General features: G+C 50.6%; 1 protein-coding gene across 1 annotated transcript; it reads right to left on the bottom strand.

The window, feature by feature from the left end:
* Positions 1 to 1,754: 1,754 nt before the first annotated feature.
* On the bottom strand, positions 1,755 to 5,102 carry ACET3X_006369 (uncharacterized protein; the record flags this gene model as incomplete). Its single annotated transcript, XM_069452573.1, has 4 exons — positions 1,755 to 1,775; positions 1,825 to 2,353; positions 2,400 to 4,827; positions 4,877 to 5,102. The coding sequence occupies 4 exons, from the start codon at positions 5,100 to 5,102 to the stop codon at positions 1,755 to 1,757; spliced, it is 3,204 nt and encodes a 1,067-aa protein (XP_069306729.1).
* Positions 5,103 to 23,168: the final 18,066 nt, after the last annotated feature.

The raw sequence follows: 23,168 nt of genomic DNA, 5'->3' as shown, positions 1-23,168 counted from the left end.
AATCACCATCTAAATCTGACCACGCAGCCTTTCGTTACCGCCTAAAGCGAGCGACACGATGGTTCGACATAGTTCAAGCTCTAGGCTGGGGATCGCTGCTGCTCATACCCCACGAAGAGGTCTCAAACCATTGGCTCGAGCGTGTGCTGCGGAAGAACCAGCGCGATGTTTTTCTTGAGCTAGTGAAGCGCGAACGGCCGGAAATTTGCACGGCAAGCAGGGCCCTCGAAGCCTGGCTAGGGCCGGATGGAATTACTGGTGCGCCGATTGCTGGAAAGGAGAGGCTTAGCATTGAAGCGAATGCGCTAGCTACGGCGGTGGGGTTAACAGAGATTCCAGACAGCGAAGCCGAAGATGACACTGATTCTGACGCATCGGAAAGTATCCCGGCATCGCCGGCGCCATTGCGACAGATGTCGGTACTTGAATTATTCTGTCCTGTAAGCCCTATAGGTTGAACAATAAACCGGGTTACCTGACGACCCTGAACTATGCGCTGCGGAAAAAGAGTGATGGGCTCGAAGAGCACAATGCTGAGCTTCTAGCGACACTCTACGGAAGTAGTGAGGTAGACGAGAGTTGCTAGTCATAGCGGTGCTTATTAGCAGGTGGGGTGTATGCGTCCGTGTTGCGGAAGCTTGCCAATTTAGTGTTAGGCTAGGTCTGTCGTCTAAGTCACCGGCTGTACCGTGGCTCTCGACGATTACAGCCTGCTAGGAAGCTGCTGTCGTATTGCGATACAGATAAGTCAACAACACCGCAGGCTACAAATCTACAAATAACTACAAAGAAGAGCGAAACACATAGCGGCTTCCTCTCTTTTCCTTAAAGGTTGCCGCGCAAGGTGCTATTACCTTTGCCTGCGGAGAATAGTAACAGGATGCCTCTACACTGTGCTACTTCAGCCACTAATGCAATGTAGACTTCGCAGGCTCTATTCTCTAGTGCCTGCGTCTTTTTACTATTACGTTAATTATGTAAATAGTAGAGAAGAGACACAGTTAAGATTAAGAAACGGATTACATGCGACAACGATAGTACGGTTAATATTGGGGTTGGTGTTTTTCTGAATTTACAGTTAATACGAAATATTTTAAAAAATCATAACACTACGTAACGTGTATTAATCTCTTCAAAAGCTGTATAGGATAGAAGATGTATATAGTATATACGTGTTTTATAGGAGAGAAGATGTAAAATTATAGTGGAAGCTATAATAGCTTACTCTACACTGGGGACTCCTGTATAATAGTATGACATCGGTCAACCCATGCATAATCAGAACTACCAAACACGCATTGAATAAAACCTTTAGCATCGCTCCGTAGTCGCATTAACTCTGTACGTCTCTTCTCAAGAACGGAATCATAGTTGATCGCTATGTCGCTGTTCCTTGGGGAGTCTCGACGCCCACTAGTAACCCGAATCCATTGCAGTTGTCGAAGGAAGCGGTTGTTGCAACCTTTGTGCTCTACCCCAGATAGTACTATGTTAGCAATGCTTCTTACTTGGGAAAAGGGCCTCTCTTAGGGAAGTCTTACCAATCTTCTTCGTCATCTCCCGTACCGAAAGCACCCAACCATCGTCTTCCTCCGACGGGAAGTAATCTGGTCGAAGAGACCAGAGCATTCTTGTTACCAAGGCGGCCGCAAACATTTCAGAGTTCTTGGTTGGTCCTTTGGAAAACTCAGTCGCATTCACCGCTACAGTAGGGGTAGCTGAAGAGGATGCAAGGGTTAACACCAACATGAGCATTAGATCGCATTTTGGCTGACCTAAGCACTCGATGAGGCACTGACGTGCTCTGTGGTAGTGTTCACGAACCTTCTGATTCATGCCGGACTTTGAGAACTGGCCGTCCAACTGCTGAAAACCTTTTTCAACTAGCGGCGGGATGGCGTTAAAAGGGATTTGGCAACCAAAGTCGATAGTACTCTTTGTTTGCGAGCGCCGCTTTGCTTGGTGTACTGCCTCAATCGCTGCCCGCTTGAGGCTGCCCGGTCTCGCCGCTATAGCGGATGGGGCCGGAACGTTACCGACTAGCCGCGTCATTCTCCGGTAGCTCAATCGGCCATGGTATGAACCAGGCACACAGTCAATGCGGCACGCCGCTAGAGCTGACATTATGGCGCTGATCCAGTATTCCTCCTTCATCGCCTTGGCCCTGGCGTGTTGCACGGCAGCGCGTAACACAGTGAACCAGCTCGCGTTCTTTGAAAAGAGGTAGCTACTAGATTGGCCATGGCTGTTAACACACTCCCAGTAGAGCTCTTGCGCAAAGTCGCGTCGCGTCTGGCTTCTCAAACCCGAAGTCGCTTCTGGATAAAAGACAGGAAAGATCGACTCGTACTCCCTGTACTGTGTTAGCGGCTGATATTTGAAACGCTAATTGCACGAACCCTGCAGAGAAGGGGTGCTCGCTTTCAGCCCAACGCGTCACCTGCTCTTGCGCCTCCTGTCGTGCCTGCAGTGTTGTTAGGCTTACGCTTTGAGCATTGCCCCGTCCGCCCTTGTTCAGAGCGCGATAGAATTGGTGTGTTACGAAAGCGATTGTCTGCGGCTTCCACATCTCTTCGAGCACCTCTACTAGGAACTCTTCTGCGCCACGAGGCCCTTTACCTGTGAGCCCACCAAGCTCACGGAACCATACCTCGCTGTGACAATAAGCGGCAACCTGGGGCCCATAGTGGTGGCGAATGGAAGCAACGTGCATCATAATAGGTCGTCCATTGTCCATGCGCGGCCAACGCACTAGGTTAGCATGGCCACTGCCTTGCAGATTGAGCATGTTGGGGTCGATAAACGGCCACCCACCCTGCTCAATGCTTTCTATGGTGCAGAGAGGCCCGAGCACTGAGCCCACTAAAGACCGGGGGAACCCAGTAAAGCAGTAGCTGCCAAGGCGATCGAATGCGGCCACACCTTCCGCTAGGGCAAAAGGCAGCCCTTTAGAGCCAGCAGCCTTGAAGCGACGATAAAACTCGTCTGATGCGTGCGCGAACAGACTAGCAAAGGAGGAGAGAACCTTTGGAAAGATGCGTTCTTTGAACGCGAAGAGGACATCAATGTAGGTAGGTTGTTCCAGCGAGAAGTACCGGATTAGCTGGAGGATAGGTTGAAGCACTGTCGCAAAATTCCGTTGACCGTCAGCTAACTGCGACACCTGCACAGACAGAACTTGCTCCATCCTAAACGCGTACAGTTCTTCCTTTATAGCGGCTTTAATCCGCTGTTGCTCGCGAGCGAACGGTTGGGAAGACGTAGGGTTATCAGGAGTCTGTTCGCCTCGCAATTTCCGCAGTAAACGCTGCCGCTTCGCCGCTACCCGAGGGTTTAGGTTGCCATCCTGATCTGGCAGCGTCAGGGCAGCCGTGGCAATGCCCTTGGTAGCAAGTAAGTTGCCGGGGCTATGGCGTATAGTTCGCTTAATGTTGGAGTACGCCTGAAAATAACCACTAGTCAACACGCTCGCACCGTTGTTCTGATAGCTCATGTTGTCCTCCATTACAGCGAGCACGTTGTCGCGTAGGAATGCTGGGGGCTGCGCGGAGGAGAAGTTGCCGTACGATGGATGGAAGGCAAGAGGGTAGAAGGTAAAGTCGCGCGGGTGTTGGTATTGGCGAACAACGTTGTTGCGATTGGCAAGGAGGCAGCGCGCAGGTGCGAGAATGACACCGACGTCATTAGAGGCGTTAGGGAGGTTGGAAGATGCTATTGAGTGGATGTCGACCGCTAGCGCGTAGGAGACCGTCTCAATGCTCTCCAGTCTATACTTGTCCTCTAGTGCGCGTAGAAGATCCTGTGTGTAGTTATCAAACGGCTGTTGATGGTCGTGCGGCGGGGGAATTGGATCGCCTGTTTGTGTACCGCTCTGTGGGGGCGTAGCCCCCTCTGCGCCGCCTTCGGACCTAGCCGCCGCGTCTTCAGAGTTAGATAAATCATTCTGAGAGTTTGGTAAATCATTCCCAGAGTTTGACAAATCATTCCCAGAATCAGACGTCTCGCTATCAGAGTCAGACGTCTCGTCATCAGAGTCAGACGTCTCGTCATCAGAGTCAGACGTCTCGTCATCAGGGCGCAACCGGGTTTCCTTAGGCAGACTATTGAGTTGCTCAGTAGACAACTCAATTGGAAGGTTCTGCCCGTAGTCATACGCATGGAACGCTGGCAGGTTCTCAGTCCAGAACGGATCCTGCGTGTTCTTGCGCACGTACTCTGGCCACCCTTCCATGAACTGCTCCTGGAACGTTTCCCACTTGACGATTGAGATCGATTGCGACTGGGGTCCATCCAATTTCCAAGAAGCCTCAACACCCTCTCCAAGTAATACGCCTGTAAGGAAGACTTTCTTAATGTACGACGTAAGGAACAGGGCATGGGAGGGTTTGAGAGCGCTGTGCTCAGACGCCTTCTCGCGGCGTTTGCGACGTTCGCTGCCTGACAGAAGAGGGTCTACTGTGCTATCGACAGGGTGCATAACAATAAACCAAGATTCGCGCGTTCCACCCTTTGCAAGACGGAAGGTACGATGCTCCATATCAAACGACAGTCCGTGGCTGTGTTTAGCGCTGTATGGAGCTCGCCAGTGTTTAAAGCTGATTGTTACGTGGTCGAAGAACGTAGAGAACTTCACAATGGGTTGGAGCGGCCGGCCGATGATAATGATAAGGTCGAGGTGGAACTCAGGGATAAATTTGTCCTCAGGCTTGGCTGGTCGGGACCCAACGCGCCTCGATCCGTAGTCTATCGTGTATCGCTTCTGCAGCATTCCAATAGCCTTACTGCCGTTAAATTCGGGGCTGTCTATCATCTTGATAAATCCCTTCACTACTACGTAGTTACTATATGCGTACAAGTAGGATGCTCTTAAACTCACCAGGTAGTCGGTGGTCACCTCCGCTGTGGTCAATAGCCCAGGTAAGTTGATTATTCGCTATTGCGTCTTCGTCCCCAAGGCTGCTCTCGTGGTATTCTTCTCCATCATGCTCGTCAGGTTCTCTATCGTGCTCATCAGGTTGCACATCTTGGTACAGGCCGTCCTCCTCTCCAGCACTGCTGTTATCGTAATCGCTATCGTTTTGTTGTGCAAGATCTAAAGACATGATGATAAGAACAGTATTATATAAAATAGTACGTTGGCTAAGGGCTGAGGATCTTGTAGGGTAGATCGATAGATGATGATCGAGAATCACAATATCCAGTGCAGAGGAAAGAGGAGAGGAACAGTGTCTATTGGGTTAGGGCTAGGGTCAGATACGGATTACTTCCTCCAAGCCCCTCGTTGTTTCTGTCGAGTCTTTTCGCTTGGAGAAGCACTGCCCTCTACAGCTACCTGGTCGCCAAGGGTGTGTTTCTTACGGTGTTTCTTTCGGGTCTTTTCGCTTAGAGAAGCACTGCCCTTTACAGCTACCTGGTCGCTAAGGGTGCGTTTCTGACGGTGTTTCTCTCGGGCTGCAGCAAGGTCGCTTAGACTCAAGTCCTCAATCCCCCTGTTTTGAACTTTGGTCTGCTGGGATGCCTTGGGTATGCGCGGCTCAGTTGAGGGGTGAGAAATTAGCTCTGGGGTAAGCTGGTCCGAACTCGACCGTGCTGAAACGCTACGTGCCGCTTCAGAGACTGTCAGATTGAGCTCTCTCTCTCTGCTAGACTCGGCGTTAGAGTGCCTTGCGGGCAGCGGAACCTCTTGACTTGTATTATCAGAGTCTTCTAGAGTGTGTCTAGACATCCATTCAGTGATTGCGACCTGAATTGTCTCTAGCAAGTCGTTTGCTGCCCTAGTAGACTGGAGCGCAGGTTCGTTGACGACTTCAGGGACCTGACAGATAGCATCACACGCGATTTGTGCGATTGTAGGCGTTCGCGCTATGTAGGTATCGCTTTGAATTAGGCACGCCAAGTGCTTGTTGTGCAAGGTTGGCCCTGTGAAACTGGTCACAATTGACAGCAGTTCTCTCCACACCTTATGCTGGAAGCGTGCGCCGTAGTTCTTGATCTCTGCACTTGGGTACTCGTCAATATAGCGGTCTAGTATAGAGCTTGTGAATGCTTCCGCATTTTGCTGTACGTGTTGCAGTACTTCTTGTTGGAGGTCAAGAGATTTTTGATCAGCCTGGCCGGCATGCCTGCTCTGCAGCACGGGCACTAGATACTTCCGCAGTGCGGGTTTGTTGTTGTCGCTGTCAGACACCTTGGCGGATCCGCTGTTTACCCATTGGCTGACGTGGGTCATAATACTCCTCATAAGCTTCCCCTCTTTCTTCGGGGTTTTTAAGAGAGCGAGGATGTTTGTGTACGTGTGTGTGGGCTTTGAAAGTACAGTGGAGTATAGCGCATGGTAGGCCTCATTGCTTAGAGTTGGGAAGAAGCCCTGCCGGCGCGTATGGGAAGGGCCAGGATCCTTGTCTAACTCCTCGCCAGGGTAGAACAGGTCTTGTACGTCATGGGGACTTCGTGCCTGGGGCAGGCTAGCTAGCGTGTTCCAGTCTGCTAAACTGGCGTCAACCCCATACTGCTTTCGAATAGATGTAGAGATGCGAAGTACGTTCTCAAACGCAGCGAACCAATGCTAGACAGTAGATTAGCAAGACAGGTCAGAGTATTTCGGCGGCGGGTTACACATACGTCATCTATCCGACAACTAGCCATCCACTCAAAAGTGGAGAGATTAAACGTTGCCTGCCCAATTGCGGTAGAACACCAACGCGTAAGCAGGGGCTGCCAGTTTTGATTTCTCCACAGGGTAACTAGCCGCCGTATTGGGAACTTGACGCGGCTACTAAGCTGAAGATGCTCTCTCATCTCTTTCTCAACTGACTTGCTTGAGCCTTGAAAGAGATTGGCGTTTGTGCAGAACAGGCTGGTTAACTCGGACCATATCTGGCCATGATTGTCAGGGAGCGTAATATCGGCCCGATTCGCCCGAAGTTTAACACGAGTGTCTGGTGGTAGCGTGTCTAAAAAGGTTAGGGGCTGTTGTTCACAGTACGCGCGTTAAGGGGCACCCGCCTTTATCGTAGATGCGGCACACCCACCACCTCTCCTCTTCTCCTAACTGCCGAAGGCGAAGATACTCTTTGAATGCCTCTACACGATGGTGACCCGTAATAAGTTCCGCTGTCCCTCCAGTCACGCTTTTCCAGCTCTTGAACGACGGCCATTCCAATCCTTCCTTATCCGCAAACGTGGCAGAAGTAACTGTGCTCTGAGCTGGCAATTCCACCTTCAGATGATGAAGCATCTGCTCTACGTGTTCCTTAGAACAGGCAATCTGCAGTTGGTGGCTAGGGTCTCGTCGAAGAATACCAGTTTCGTTAAAGATCTCGCAGAGGCGGCGCTGGTGTGCTGTGTCAATAGACCTATTGACACCAAAACTCCATTCTGCGCTAAGCGCATCGATTGGAAACTTCGCTATAGCGAGTAGGTATGGCGCAGCTTGTTCGTGGATAGGAGTTGTCTCTTCAATCTCTGGATCATTCGTACGCTGCCGTTTGCTGTTTTTGGTTAAAACGTTTGCTAGAGGGCGCTTCATTGCAACGTTGTTAGAAAGAACACAGAAACTAAGGTAAGTGGAAAAGAGATAAGAGAAGGTAAGAAAGCAATAGAGAGGTACTACACAAGGTATAAGTAGGCGAGAAGCCGTCTATTCTTGCATAGGCCGCTGTAAGTCTAGCGGTGAGTGTTAGTCACTCTCGCCCCCAAGGGCAGCACCTTACGGCAATCCGCGGCTACTATCTCGCCCCTGGGGGCAGCACTCTACGCCTACTATCTCGCCCCCGGGGGCAGCACTCTACGGCTACTATCTCGCCCCCGGGGGCAGCACTCTACGGCTACTATCTCGCCCCTGGGGGCAGCACTCTACGGCTACTATCTCGCCCCTGGGGGCAGCACTCTACGGCTACTATCTCGCCCCCGGGGGCAGCACTCTACGGCTACTATCTCGCCCCTGGGGGCAGCACTCTACGGCTACTATCTCGCCCCTGGGGGTAGCACTCTACGGCTACTATCTCGCCCCCGGGGGCAGCACTCTACGGCTACTATCTCGCCCCCGGGGGTAGCACTCTACGGCTACTATCTCGCCCCTGGGGGCAGCACTCTACGGCTACTATCTCGCCCCTGGGGGCAGCACTCTACGGCTACTATCTCGCCCCCGGGGGCAGCACTCTACGGCTACTATCTCGCCCCTGGGGGCAGCACTCTACGGCTACTATCTCGCCCCCGGGGGCAGCACTCTACGGCTACTATCTCGCCCCTGGGGGCAGCACTCTACGGCTACTATCTCGCCCCTGGGGGTAGCACTCTACGGCTACTATCTCGCCCCCGGGGGCAGCACTCTACGGCTACTATCTCGCCCCCGGGGGTAGCACTCTACGGCTACTATCTCGCCCCTGGGGGCAGCACTCTACGGCTACTATCTCGCCCCTGGGGGCAGCACTCTACGGCTACTATCTCGCCCCCGGGGGCAGCACTCTACGGCTACTATCTCGCCCCTGGGGGCAGCACTCTACGGCTACTATCTCGCCCCTGGGGGCAGCACTCTACGGCTACTATCTCGCCCCCGGGGGCAGCACTCTACGGCTACTATCTTGCCCCTGGGGGCAGCACTCTACGCCTACTATCTCGCCCCCGGGGGTAGCAACTTGCAGTAACTTGCAGCAACCCGCGCCTACTATCTCGCCCCTGGGGGCAGCACTCTACGCCTACTATCTCGCCCCTAAGGGTAGTACTCTATAGATACTATCTTACCCCTAGGGGTAGACCCCTATAGCTACTATCCTACCTCTAACCCTATACTAGTAGTACTGTTTACCTCTATAGTATTATTATATTTAATAAGGAAAGAAGCTAAGGAAAGCTATAGTCTAAAGGCTATTTAGGAGGTAGTAGCTTAGAGTATTATTTATCTAGTATACTAGTATAGAATCTAAGTAAACTACTTACTACTTAGATTTTATAAATAGTATACTTTATATATATAACTAAGATCTTATTAAGGAATAAGCTAATTAAGTTTTAGCCTATTATATAGTAAGTTAATTAGAAGTAACTAGTTATTATAAAATAATAAATTATAAAAAACTACTTCTTATTTTTTAAATAACTATACTTAGTAGTTACTAATACTTTATTATACTTTTTTTTCTTAAAGAAAAAATACTAAATTTTTATAAAATATTTTTTATTTTAAAGTATTAAATATTTTATTCTTTTACTTTATAAATATCTTTATCTTAAATATAAGTTATACTCTTTTCTTCTTTTTATAAAGTAGTTAAAAGTTATTAAATCTAAGTAAACCTTTATATAAGAATATAGATAAATAAAAAAGTAAAAAAATCTTATTTAATATATTACTATATACTATATACTTACCCTTAGTTAAGTAAAATAAATAACTTTTTTTAAAAGGTTTCTTAATTATAGTAAAACTTTATAAATTCTTAATCTTTATTTAAGTTTTATATATAGTAGTATAAATTTCTTTTATAAAGATAATATAAGAAAGTCTTACTTAGTAGTAACTAGTATTTAGTTAATATAGCTTTAAACTATCTTTACTTATTACTTAATTAAATACTTAATAACTTTATTCTTACTTTAGTATTTATTATTCTACTTATTTAAATAAAATTTAATTTAACTAGCTTTATTTTATACTTTTTCTTTATTTATTACTTTATTATTATAAAGTAAAAGTAGTCTAGTTTTATTACTTCTATAGTAATATTATTAAATAATAAATAAGAAAGAAAAAAATTAATTATTATAAATATATTTAGTAGAAAGTATATTTTTTAAAGATATAGTAAAAGGATTACTAACTATTTATACTAATAGATATATAAATTTTTAAAAGATTAGGTAATACTAACTTTAATATTTATTAAAAGTTACTATAATATAAACCTTAACTTACTATAATATAAACCTTAACTTACTATAATATAAACCTTAACTTACTATAATATAAACCTTAACTTACTATAATATAAACCTTAACTTACTATAATATAAACCGTAACTTGCTGTAACATGAACCTTAACTTACTGTAACATCAACCTTAACTTACGGCAACATCAACCGCAACTTACTGCAATATTAACCGCAACTTACTGTAACATGAACCTCAACTTGCTGCAACATAAACCTCAACTTGCTGCAACATCAACCGCAACTTGCTGCAACATAAACCTCAACTTGCTGCAACATGAACCTCAACTTGCTGCAACATAAACCTCAACTTGCTGCAACATGAACCTCAACTTGCGGCAACATCAACCGCAACTTGCTGCAACATCAACCGCAACTTGCTGCAACATGAACCTCAACTTGCGGCAACATCAACCGCAACTTGCTGCAACATGAACCTCAACTTGCTGCAACATGAACCTCAACTTGCTGCAACATCAACCGCAACTTGCTGCAACATGAACCTCAACTTGCTGCAACATTAACTGCAACTTGCTGTAACATTAACCGCAACTTGCTGTAATATGAACCTCAACTTGCGGCAACATCAACCGCAACTTGCTGCAACATTAACCGCAACTTGCTGCAACATGAACCTCAACTTGCTGCAACATTAACCGCAACTTACTGCAACATCAACCGCAACTTGCTGCAACATGAACCTCAACTTGCTGCAACATCAACCGCAACTTGCTGCAACATGAACCTCAACTTGCTGCAACATTAACTGCAACTTGCTGTAACATTAACCGCAACTTGCTGTAATATGAACCTCAACTTGCGGCAACATCAACCGCAACTTGCTGCAACATTAACCGCAACTTGCTGCAACATGAACCTCAACTTGCTGCAACATTAACCGCAACTTACTGCAACATCAACCGCAACTTGCTGCAACATGAACCTCAACTTGCTGCAACATCAACCGTGATATATCGTAATGTATAATACAACATACTATAGTACATATTACCAACTATTGTACCACCTATTGTACCTTACTATACTACATATTACAGCTTTATACACCCGTATAAGTTCTACATACAGTATATTATTACTTCTCCTCCAAAATCCTCTTCTGCCTTAACTCCTCTTCTCCCCAACGTAGCCGCAACTCTCCAGAACCGCTTGAAGTTCAGGGCTTTACTTCCAACCCATCTATTGTCAAACATATACAGCTGCATACGGTGAACTCAAGGTGTTTAGGAAACACACCTTTACCGCGATTTATTACAGTGTCTTTCAACAGTGTTGTGCTTGCGTCTTTTACCAGCACGTTTATTATTTTGATACAGTGTATTATCACTTTAAGAGGAATAGAGTAAGCGCATAAACTCTTACTCTACTACTTCTCTTCATTACTACGTACTGGCTTTCAAAGAACAAGAAGAGATCGATATTAGCCTAGTCCCACACTATCCTACTGGGAGGCTTGTCTTCCTTGATCTCCAAATCACCTCCAGCGTCTCTAGAACCTTTTCAATCGTACTGGTTCCAGTCGTGTGCTACGTTGCTGCACTGATCTCCACCGTGACCCTCATCATTGCCGGCGTGATCCTCATCATCGTCAGCGTGATCCTCACCCTCTGGCTTGTCCTTGGCTTCGTCTCCACCATCGTCGGCGTGATCCTCACCCTCTGGCTTGTCCTTGGCTTCGTCTCCACCATCGTCGGCATGATCCTCACCCTCTGGCTTGTCCTTGGCTTCGTCTCCACCATCGTCGGCGTGATCCTCACCCTCTGGCTTGTCCTTGGCTTCGTCTCCACCATCGTCGGCGTGATCCTCACCCTCTGGCTTGTCCTTGGCGTCATCCCGATTCCAGTCATCTCCACCGGAATAGAAAGGAATCCCATCATCATTTGGCTTGTCCTTGGCGTCATCCCGATTCCAGTCATCTCCACCGGAATAGAAAGGAACCCCATCATCATTTGGCTTGTCCTTGGCGTCATCCCGATTCCAGTCATCTCCACCGGAATAGAAAGGAACCCCATCATCATTTGGCTTGTCCTTGGCGTCATCCCGATTCCAGTCATCTCCACCGGAATAGAAATCAATTCCATCACCGTCGACGGGGGAGGCTGTGGAAAATGTGGGGAGAGGTCCGTAGTTGGCATCGGGAAACATCTTTATGGGCTCTTCAGTGGCCTGAGAGCCCGCAGCGAAGGCCTCTATATGCTCGGCGACATTGAACGGGGGGTTGAACTCGCACCAACCTTGAGCCAATTCTGGATCAACGTGCAATTGGATGGCGGATTTTCGGTCTAGGCACCATTTCCAAACCTTGTAGTAGGCGAGCTTGACGTACCGCTTGTCCTTGTCGGTCGCACCAGTGTATTCGGCGAGGACGCTCACAGGATTACCAACGATAACGAGGAGGGAACGCGCGCGTCCAACGGCTAGGAGCATTCGTGTGGTATGCTTGACGAAACCGAGGTCGCCAGCGTTGGTGGTGTCGAATACAATACCTTCCTTCTCGGCGCCCTGCATTTTGTCGACTGTGAAGACTTCGACGTCTCGCAGCTGGACGCTAAGTTTGAACAGCTCCTCCTCGTCAACCTGATTGGCTAAGTGCTCCATGAATCTAGCCAATACGAAGCGGATAGCGGCAACTTGCGCTACATACGGGGTGATGATAGCGACCTGCTTACCAGAAAACCCGCCAGCGATCATCTTGCAGACGGCCCGGAGGGTATAGGGAATGAAGTCCTTGTTGTAGCGAGACTTGGTGGCACCGACGATGTCGTGGCTACCTTTGACGCTGACGAAGATGACGCGATGGCCGGAGGAAATGTTGAACTGCTCCATCGCGATCTCCATGGCGCGAATGTTTTCTTCCCGGTCATCTACCCCGGGGGCCACTTCCATACGGCCACGAGGAAGGATGTGGTTGGTGAGAGCGTTGATGTCGGAATTGAAGCGGTACTGTGTGTGCAGGTAAATAGTGGTACAGCCGCCTAGCATCGCACGATGGAAGAAAGGTAGGTCCTGCTGATCACTGAAGACGTGACGTTCCTCCGAACCACCGGCAGCAGAAGGCTTTGGCTGATGGATATCGCCGAAGAACAGGTGGGGTGTTATGGCCTTGCGCTCGACCATCAGCGGGCCCTCGTTATTATAGGCGTGCGTGTACACGAGAGGAGCGAGCGTGCTTGACTCGCTTGACTTGCCAGCCTCGTCGTGATGAACGGCATACGGCTGCTCGAGCGTATGAGTACGCGGCTGCGAGATTACGTCGGAGGTCATGCCAATGGCTACGGCCAGTTGAGCGAGGTCCCTAATGATCTCGTTGGTGAGAGCAGTCAGTCGGCGCATGTCATCGGCGTCGAATTCTTGGCCTGAAGCATAGAGGTCGAGCTGAAAACGGAAATCGCGGTACTTTTTTGGTTGGGCGATTTCGTGTACCACTAACTCGTTCGTATCGGCATTACGCTCCGGCACTCCGGCGAGGCGCAGAACCCACGCACCCTCCGACAGCATTTCCAACTGAAGTCGCTTGTCGGTGAAAGACGACTTTGTCTCGGACGTCTCAAGAAGGATGCGGAATTGCGAGTCCACTGTCAGTGCGTCAAGGAACGCCATGGTCCGCCTGTCTTCACTGGACTTCTCCTGGTAAGCCGCTGCCTGCTCTTTCAGCTGGTCCTTGGTGAAGTGCTCTTCTTCGATGTATTCAAAGTAGGGCGGCTTCTCGTTCTTTAGCAGGACGTTGCGAGCAGCTTCGGACTCCTTGCGAACAACCGCTGTCTCCGTCTCTTTCATATGGCGTCGGATTACGATAGGGAAACGTGCCTGGATGCCAGCGGCCTTGAGCTCCTTCCGTCGCTCTAGGCAGGCCGTGTAGATCCTGAGCATAGCGTCGTCGAGCTGCTTGTTCAACGGCGACGTGACCCAGAAAGCAGCAAGGCGACCAAGGCCATGGATAACGCCAGTTTGTTGAGCCTCGTAGTGCGCAACAGCCAGAGCCTCGATGATGCGTGTCTTGCCAACGCCACCAGGACCTTGGATGAGCGCTACACCACCGGCAAGGGCGCGAAGCTTCTGCAAAACGTCGGGTTGGAGTGAGCGGTTCAGACGCTCCATGATGCTGTCCTTAGCACCGTTGTCTCCCAAATACGCGAACATGCCGGCGAAGTAGTCCACGATCTTGTCGTCTGGGAAGCGAAGGTAGGAGTTGTGGAGGATTTGAGTGACATCGCTAAAGGCATCGCCGCCTCGGAAGTAATGGTTAAGGGCGTTGATCTGGCGCTTGATTCCCACGGTGGCAGGGTTCAAGCGAGCAAAGACGTAGATGCCGCGAAGCTTACGCAATGCCTCTTCAGCTTCAGGCAAAGTACGATAGTTAAATGCACAGCTGTAGTGAACGCCCTCCTTGAACAGGGGCTGCTCGGCGAAGGATGCACCCAAGCGAGGGCGGTAGAGAAAGCCGCCTATGTAGCTAGCGGGCGTGATGCCTGCGGACGGTTTGATCTCAAATCGCCAGGTGTCCGCTTGCTCCTGGTAGGGACTGAACTGGATGTCCACGAAGGCGCCCTCGCGGTAGCTGGCGCCCTCTGGTACCCTGAGCTCGGCGTAGTATAACCGGTCACCGCCGCCGCGAACCTTCATAATCTTGGTGTCGGTGATCTCGAAACCCTTCTGCTTGGCGGCCTTGCGCAGTTCGTGGACAAGGTTCTGGTAGTGCACGGTGACGTACTGTGTGTTGTTCTGGAATGCCCACTGGGGAGGGACCTTGAATCCTTTCGGCTGCTTGTCGACAGAGATCTCCATGCCAGTCTGAGGGTTGACACGACAGTCCTTCCAGTAGAGCAGAATCGGGTCGTTCTTGTATTGAGCTTGCATCTCTTTGTACACGGTATCCATGCGCTCTTGTGCTGACTCTGTGGCGACCGTGAAGAAGTGCAGCACGGTGCCCTCGCCGCCATTCTCGAGGATATCGCGAGCACGATGGATGACTTCATCGAAGATCCCAAAGTTCTGGTGGGAGAAGAACCCCAATCCGTAGAGGGGGCGGGAGTTCAGAGGTTGTCCGTCAGGTTGTTCGGTTTGGAGGTCGAAGCGGAAGTGTAGGAGCATCCCTAGTTCGCTGAGTGCAAGCTTACTAGCAGCTCGCTTAACATCTTCTTGGGAAACCCTTGAGGTGAAGAACTCATCGGTGATCTTCATGGGAAGTACAGTGCAGTTGACGATGTTGTGGGCTGTCAGGGTAATGGAGGCTGCCCGATGAGCGTGGCCACGGAGGGTGATACTAGCGTCGTCGCTCGGATAGGAAATATCCATCTCTACACTAACGGAGGAGACATAGTGAGGGATCTTCCGAGTGAATAACTTTGTTGTGAAGCTAGGTTTATCCAGTGGTGGGGCCATGGTTTGGGCAGGAGGAAGCTCGTCTTTGCCATCCTTGGAGACGTCCTCCTTGGAGACGTCCTCCTTGGAGGCGTCCTCCTTAGGAGCACGAAACTTGCGGGTTTTGATCGGCTGGGGATAGAAGCAATCCGAGGCAACGTGGCCGAGACGGTTACAGCCGTTGCACCTAGGGCCCTGGTCTGCTGCTGGCTCACTAGGGCATTGCTTGGAGAGGTGCCCGTGACCACCGCAGTTGAAGCACTCGTTCGTGGGACAGTCGCGGTAGACATGGCCAACCTCGCCGCAGTTGGAACACGCTTGCTGTTCGAGCTTCTTGGGGCAATCTTTGGCCCTGTGGCCTGGTTCTTTGCAGGTGAAGCAGGCGTGCTTCTCTCGGTCAGGGGCGTCGGGAAGGCCTCCGAGCTGGACAGAGTCTTTGCCGGGTGCCTCCAAGACAGCAATGCCCTGGTCGTAGACTTCTGTATCATGCGGCGCCGACGTCGGCCGGTCATTGACCATGTAGTGCATGACAGACTGGTCGGCCATGCTGGACGATATGCAAAAACAGAGTTTCAACGGTAGGTGAGACTTTGTTTCTATACGGACAGCACATCGTTAGCAATCGATCAGCGGAACAGGAGGCCACAACAACTTACCGACAAGGGTCAATGGGTAGGTAGAGATATCGACGTTGAGAGTGGTTTGCTTTCAAGAGAAGCAATTCGGGGAAGGTGTCAAGTAGTTGGTGTGGAGGAAAGTGTTATTTGTGCAGGACTAGGTAGCGCGAGCGCGAGAGACGCTAACGCCAAGCAAATTTTGCGTTGCTCACCTTGGGTTGTGCGTGAGGAAGCGAGGAGCAAGATAAAGACACGTGAAAAGAAGGATTGGATGGAGAACGATAGGGACGCGAAGAGGATATGGGGATCACCCGAGTTCTACAAGTTGGTACCAAGAGACAGAAGTGGACAGCCAGTCGACCTTTGGGCAATAGGAAGATAACTATCGGACCGGCCATACAAATAAGCGAGGACATGCCAAGGTGAATGGGAGATCTAGCGAGCGTCAAGGCCACAGCAATGCGCAGCGTGTAGCCGGCTACGTCTTGGCTCTCTCCTTCGCGACTACAGTTAGTCCTACGGCTGGGTGATCCCCATATCTCTTTTCGCTTTCTTTTGTTTGGTTCTATCAACTTCTATGCTCGATTCAGTTCACGATGACGGCCAGAACTGCGTTTGGGTGATCCCCATGTCTCTCCCTACTTTCCCTGCTCCTTGTCTCTCTTCTCCCTCTGCTCGCTTTCTATACACTCGGGTGATCCCCATATCTTTTATCAACTTTCTCTGTTTCGCGCGTACGCAACGTGAGCCCGCGTCAGAGTCTTGTGCGCTGTACCCGCAATGCTCAACAGTGAGCGCTCACGCCAGAACCGGGTGGCTATACTATGCCCTACTCCTGGTCATCGTTCTACTAGGCTCAGTACGGGCGACGAGGCTAAAATTACTGGGAGCTTCCCCTTTCACTTTTCACCGCTCTCCGGCTGTTTCCTCGCGCATGTTGCCACAACACGAACGTTGCGACGCTCGCCGCAACACCACCCACCCACCACGTACCGCAGCATCGTCAACCTGCATACACCTTCTACCACGGGTGACTAGGATGGACGATAACACGCAGTCACCCGCCCATCCACCGGCAGGCGACCCCAGCTCCCTTAGCTACTCGGGGAACCAAACAGAGATCTTCCGCGGCTTCGGCATCGACGACGCCACCAGACAAAAGGAGATAGCCAGGACGATTGACAAGATTCTTGTGGACAACTACCCCGATGCACGCAATCGAGGTGCAGCAAAGCTCAGCGACACTGCCAATGAAGACCTGAACAAGAACCTACACGCCCTGGTCTGGAAGTCCGTACCCGACTTCCGCAACGAACCCAAGGCGTGGAGGACAATGGCGATTAGCAAGTTGATCACACATTCTCTCAATCGCCTGAGGAAGCGTAAAGCGGAAGGCGACCATGCTAAAGCCCCAACCCCCAACCCCTTGACGGCAACCTCTACACTCCAAAAGCGCGAGTTATCGCCAGAATCAACGCACAACTCCAAAGACCACCCACCTAAGCGCTCTCGATCCAGAACCGTTCCTACAGGATTCACGCCTACTCCGAACAACGACAAGCCTGCTAATCCTCCCATGCCAACCGCTTCAAATCTCGACACACAGGTACATATATGCGCCGTAAAGGATGGAGAGATCAGCGAAGTAGTCAGCATGGTCGAATTCAGTGACATATGTTGGGAGGGCATCCCCAACTGGGAAAAACTACGCGACGAAGCTGAGCAATGCTACGAAACTGCGCAAGGCCTAGGACTCGATGGATTCGACTTCAAGGGCCGCTTGTTTATCGCTCCAAGAGCAAATCAGCATATCGGAATTGGAAGCCAAGGTGGATTCAACTTTGCTATGCGAGAAATCCCAGCTGGCACAGCCGTAGTGTTTGTCACGACGGTTAGATTGAACGTAACCGACACGCAAGTTGCCTCCTCCAAAGTCGTCCCGCCAGCAGAGGTGCAAGATGGTCAGCAACAAGATGCCACCCACATGCAAGTTGCCTCCTCCGAGCCCGCCCCGCCAGCAGAGGTGCAAGGTGACCAGCAACAAGATGCCACCCACATGCAAGTTGCCTCCTCCGAGCCCGCCCCGCCAGCAGAGGTGCAAGATGGTCAGCAACAAGATGCCACCCACATGCAAGTTGCCTCCTCCGAGCCCGCCCCGCCAGCAGAGGTGCAAGGTGACCAGCAACAAGATGCCACCCACATGCAAGTTGCCTCCTCCGAGCCCGCCCCGCCAGCAGAGGTGCAAGATGGTCAGCAACAAGATGCCACCCACATGCAAGTTGCCTCCTCCGAGCCCGCCCCGCCAGCAGAGGTGCAAGGTGACCAGCAACAAGATGCCACCCACATGCAAGTTGCCTCCTCCGAGCCCGCCCCGCCAGCAGAGGTGCAAGATGGTCAGCAACAAGATGCCACCCACATGCAAGTTGCCTCCTCCGAGCCCGCCCCGCCAGCAGAGGTGCAAGGTGACCAGCAACAAGATGCCACCCACATGCAAGTTGCCTCCTCCGAAGCCGTCCCACCGGAAAGTAAGGAGCTTACACCCAAGACACTCAAGGAGATACTAGATTTGGCGGCCAACATACATCCATTATCCTGGTCGAGGGAAGAATCCACACCTAGCAACAGCGCACACAAGCAGCATCCTGTAGGTCCGTTCTCGTCATACATGTCCAGGAATAACAGCATCGCCTTCCCCCGCACACTTCAACCCTCGTCGTTCACACCCGTGAATCTGCTACCGCTCGCCAGACCTGCCAAACCACCGTCCAGCGCACCTAAGTCCTTTCTCAAGTTTGTCGAGACCTTCCCTTCTAATAGCTACCACGGTAGCGGACTAGACGACCCAATACATATCAGCGACGATAGTGGTAGCAGCGATTCTAGTGACAGCGAGTCTAGTAACAACATGGACATTCTCGTAGACGATGAAGAGGTGCTAGAAGAATGCATGTTAGACGAAGGCGAACCGGAACAACCCCCATTGAACGAACAAGCTAAGACCCAGGCAAACGCGCATTTCTCGAGCACTATGAAGGTGAAGATGGATGGTATGTCTGCTTTTGCGCACGCGCAAAAGTCGAACATAGACTTGTGGGACTTAGCCGCGCAAACCTTCGGCCTTGCGCTCGACGACCTCAAAGGCGACCAGATCAACCTCGGAACTGGGGTCGGCTTAAACCCAGATTTCCACCCGCTACCCCATCAGTTGGTCGGCGCCAAGGATGGCTTGGATGTCCTCGCCGGCGACCGAGGAGCACTTGTCATCGCCGACGACATGGGCATGGGCAAGACGATCACCGATGTCCTCATATGGTATCTCAATTTTGCTAGATCGTACCAGCGCCTCGGCATCAGCGCGACGCCAGACTTCCCCTACACTGCTCTCAAATCGAACGGAGACGAGATAGAGACGCCGAATCTGTTTGGATGCACCTACTTTGTTGCGAGTGCAGCAGGCCTTGAAACATTGGTACAAGCATGGCGTATGATCATGGGTGGCAGCGCCCACTTGGCTCAAGGATCAGAGTACAAGCCACCGAAGCTGATAGTCTTGCACGGTACGGGCGAAGAGATTGTACAGCGTTATGGCGGTGCGAAGAACAGCATCTACTCTAGCATGACACCAAAAGAGTGGGATGAAGTCAACCGTCGCCCTAACTGGTTGAAATCACGATTGGCCTATGGGGAGTACAACAAGGTGTGGAAGTTGAACAACCCGACTAAGGAATGGGCAAACAGCGTCCCTGAGACATCGGACTTCAGACCTCAAAAGACGAGCGTTAGGTTCTTGATAGTCTCAACTCGCGAGTCTTGGAAGACGAAGATCTTTGGCACGCTTGTCGATACCTCTGCGCCCCCTCAGTACAAGAGGCTAAAACAACAGTTAGAAAAGACCGACAAGAGGCATACTAAGAAGAGGGCGGCGTTGAGAGCACAGCTGAGCCTGTGCGCCAAGACGCATATGGACACTTCACGATTGCCTGCGCTTGATGGTCTCGGCCCTTGGCAGGCTCGTCGCATGCAAATATGGACAGACGACAAAGGTGTGAGGGTCGAGGTGTGGTTGGTCACATTCGTTGGTTGCGCTGCAATAATCATGGTCGACGAGCTGCATACCGCCCCGGGTACAAAAACTCAAACCTACACCCACATCATCGACCCCATTTTGGACTACAGGCCCAATGATCATCGTACTGGTATAGTAGGTCAGACGGGCACAGCTCTCACGAACGGGGTCGACCTGGTGTTAGGATTCGCCGACCACGTGATCCAGCGGTTAGTACAAAAGCAGTCCACCGATCCAGGCGCCAAAGCTTTAGCCAATTTGAAAGGGGTAGATTGTACTGCAGTGTGGAGAAAGCTCCTCAATAGCTACAAGAAGTATCACGACGGGATGCAGCGTTGTAAAACCGAGAAGGAAAAGAACAAAGTACAGTCCGCGCTCGACAAGCAACTCCAGTCCGGCGAGATCAAGGACATGCTGAACAATTTTCGGGACATGGTTCGGTGGTGTTTCATAATGCGCGACACCGACAGTCTGGATCCCTGGCGCAAACCCCTCAACGTTGTCACAGCAAAGCTTACTGTCAACTTCACGTATCTGCAGCACGATGCGTGTTACTTCGCTAACGTGGAACAAGAAGAGTCTCGCGTGCTAGCCGCGGTCAAACAGCATTACGAGAAGGAAGTGGAGGCCTGGGAAGACCAAGGGGGAGAGAGCAGCAAGAAGTCCAAGCCCACCATGCCCCCAGGCGCAGTCGCAGACTCCGAGGCCTACCGCATTGCGCGACATGTCAGCATCTTTCCTAACCTTATGGCCGCAATCAACAATTGGGATGCCGACCAGCTTATCGGAGATCGGATCCTCGACCCTCACCGCAGTCTCAGTAATAACAACGAAAACCTCCGCACAGCTCTTGTGAACAGCGACACAATTCGACACTCATTCATCTGGGACATTGCATTGGAGGCTTGCAAGGGCTCAGCCAAGGTCGCATACATTCACAAGACGTTGGAAGAGCTACGCAACAAGAAGACGACCATTCCCCATCCCCGTCCTCGCGCACACCAAGGAGAAACCCTAGAGTACAGAGCCAAGTACGTCGTACTCGCGAGCTCGACATTGTCACGTGCTCTGATCTACGCTTACATCTGCCAAACGTTTGGAGAGAAACACGTTGTTCATGCCTACAACGCCGTGACACGGGACAAGGAAGTACCCAAGTGGAAGAAGGTCTGGGATGAGGGGGGCGGCAAGGTCGACGATGGCGTCTATATTCTCGTGGGTGCAACGGGCGCGATGTGTCAGTCAATATCGCTTACAGAGGGCAACATCTTGCATGGTCTTGAGCCTCAGAGTAACGCGCATATTGCTGAACAGGCTGCGAAACGCCAACATCGCATTAATACGAGGTTCGCCGAAGTCTTCGTTGAATGGCTGACAACTACTGCCCCTCAAGGATGCCGAGACACCATTGACATGAGGATAGTCAAGAACCTCCAAGCTAAAGGCTATTTTCAGAGCACGATAAAGGCGCAAGACTGAGATACTTTGAAGGAATGACTGCCCGGAAATCGCGGAGACATACTGTAACTTTCTCAAGTAGTCTGTAGTACAAAATCGATCCCATGACTCAATACCGATATAGGCGCACCAGACTAACATAGAGTAACGCTGTACGTATTGCCTACTGCTGCCACTGTAGGAAGCCTAGAAAGTTGCCTCTGTTAGCAATAGCAAGTTACTGCTGTACCTAGGTAACGTTGTGAGTGGAAGCGCTGCTGTCAGCCTGACTTGCGGGCGCGTGGTCTTCCGAGTCAGGCCGAATGCAACCTACCACACTAAATACTACTCCATGCTTCGCAACCGCTTCGCAATGTGCCCTCGCTAGCAACCAACCGTTGCGGCAACTTGCGTCCCAAGCCATATCGCAACCGCTTCGCAACGTGCCCTCGCTAGCAACCAACCGTTGCGGCAACTTGCGTCCCAAGCCATATCGCAACCGCTTCGCAACGTGCCCTCGCTAGCAACCAACCGTTGCGGCAACTTGCGTCCCAAGCCATATCGCAACCGCTTCGCAACGTGCCCTCGCTAGCAACCAACCGTTGCGGCAACTTGCGTCCCAAGCCATATCGCAACCGCTTCGCAACGTGCCCTCGCTAGCAACCAACCGTTGCGGCAACTTGCGTCCCAAGCCATATCGCAACCGCTTCGCAACGTGCCCTCGCTAGCAACCAACCGTTGCGGCAACTTGCTTCCCAAGCCATATCGTGATCTAATGACATAGTTTTGTACGACGGCTTACGCCGAAAAGTCAGACATGGATGCGATACAGGCTCTAGCTGCAGCCTATAGGGTATATAAGCTCTCGGCGGTACAGCCACCTACTGCACTGAAATACGAGCTAGACCAGGGACAGGACTTCAACAAGAATGCGATTCGGAACACGGTGCTGTGCAACACCAAGGCGTTTGCAGATTCCAATGAAGCGAATCTACCAAAGCGAGAATCGGAGACTGAACAGCAGCATCACGACAGGATTGCACGCCGCATTTCAGGAGAATCAAACTAGGGCGATCGACTCGTTCGTGGAAGATCTGAGGAACCAGTGGCCAAGGCAGAGTCCCAGCGTGCCGTCCAGGACTGAGTATACTGCCTACCTCGACGTTTTCTCTACAGCGACAACCATTAGGAATCAGTTTGTTCATTGGTTCAACAACCGTCTGTTCATGCAGCAGACTTGTCAACAATCAAGCCAGCTTGATCGCTATCAAGCTGGGGCATCAAGCTGGCGTATCAATCAAGCTAAGCTAGAGTAGAGGTATAAATCAATTAAGCCAAGCTACTATAAGCTAGCTTGATTGTTTGGCTTGATTGGCTTGATAGAATTAATACTCTATAAAGAAGGTTAAAGTAAGTAAGTAAGGTCACGTGGTGATAAGATCACGTGGTGATAAGATTATATAAGGATACCCCTACACTATCCCCTTTTAAGCTTCTTGAAAGGGGGATTAATTTTGTTAAGCTAATCAAGCTAAACAAGCCAAGCTTATTAATTTTAACCATCAAGCCAATCAAGCTAAGCTGAGGTAGAGGTACCCACTAATCAAGCTAAGCTGGGGCACCCAGCTTGATTGGCTTGATTGTTGACAACTCTGTCATGCAGTACCTTGGACAGTCCAGAGAGTTGCCCAAAAGGTGTTAGTAGGTGTATGAAGCCATACCGTGGTCTCTGCGTAAC

The sequence above is a fragment of the Alternaria dauci genome, chromosome 5 (genome assembly GCF_042100115.1).
Source record: "Alternaria dauci strain A2016 chromosome 5, whole genome shotgun sequence".
Classification (NCBI taxonomy): domain Eukaryota; kingdom Fungi; phylum Ascomycota; class Dothideomycetes; order Pleosporales; family Pleosporaceae; genus Alternaria; species Alternaria dauci.
This window is presented reverse-complemented; position numbering and strand designations above follow the sequence as displayed.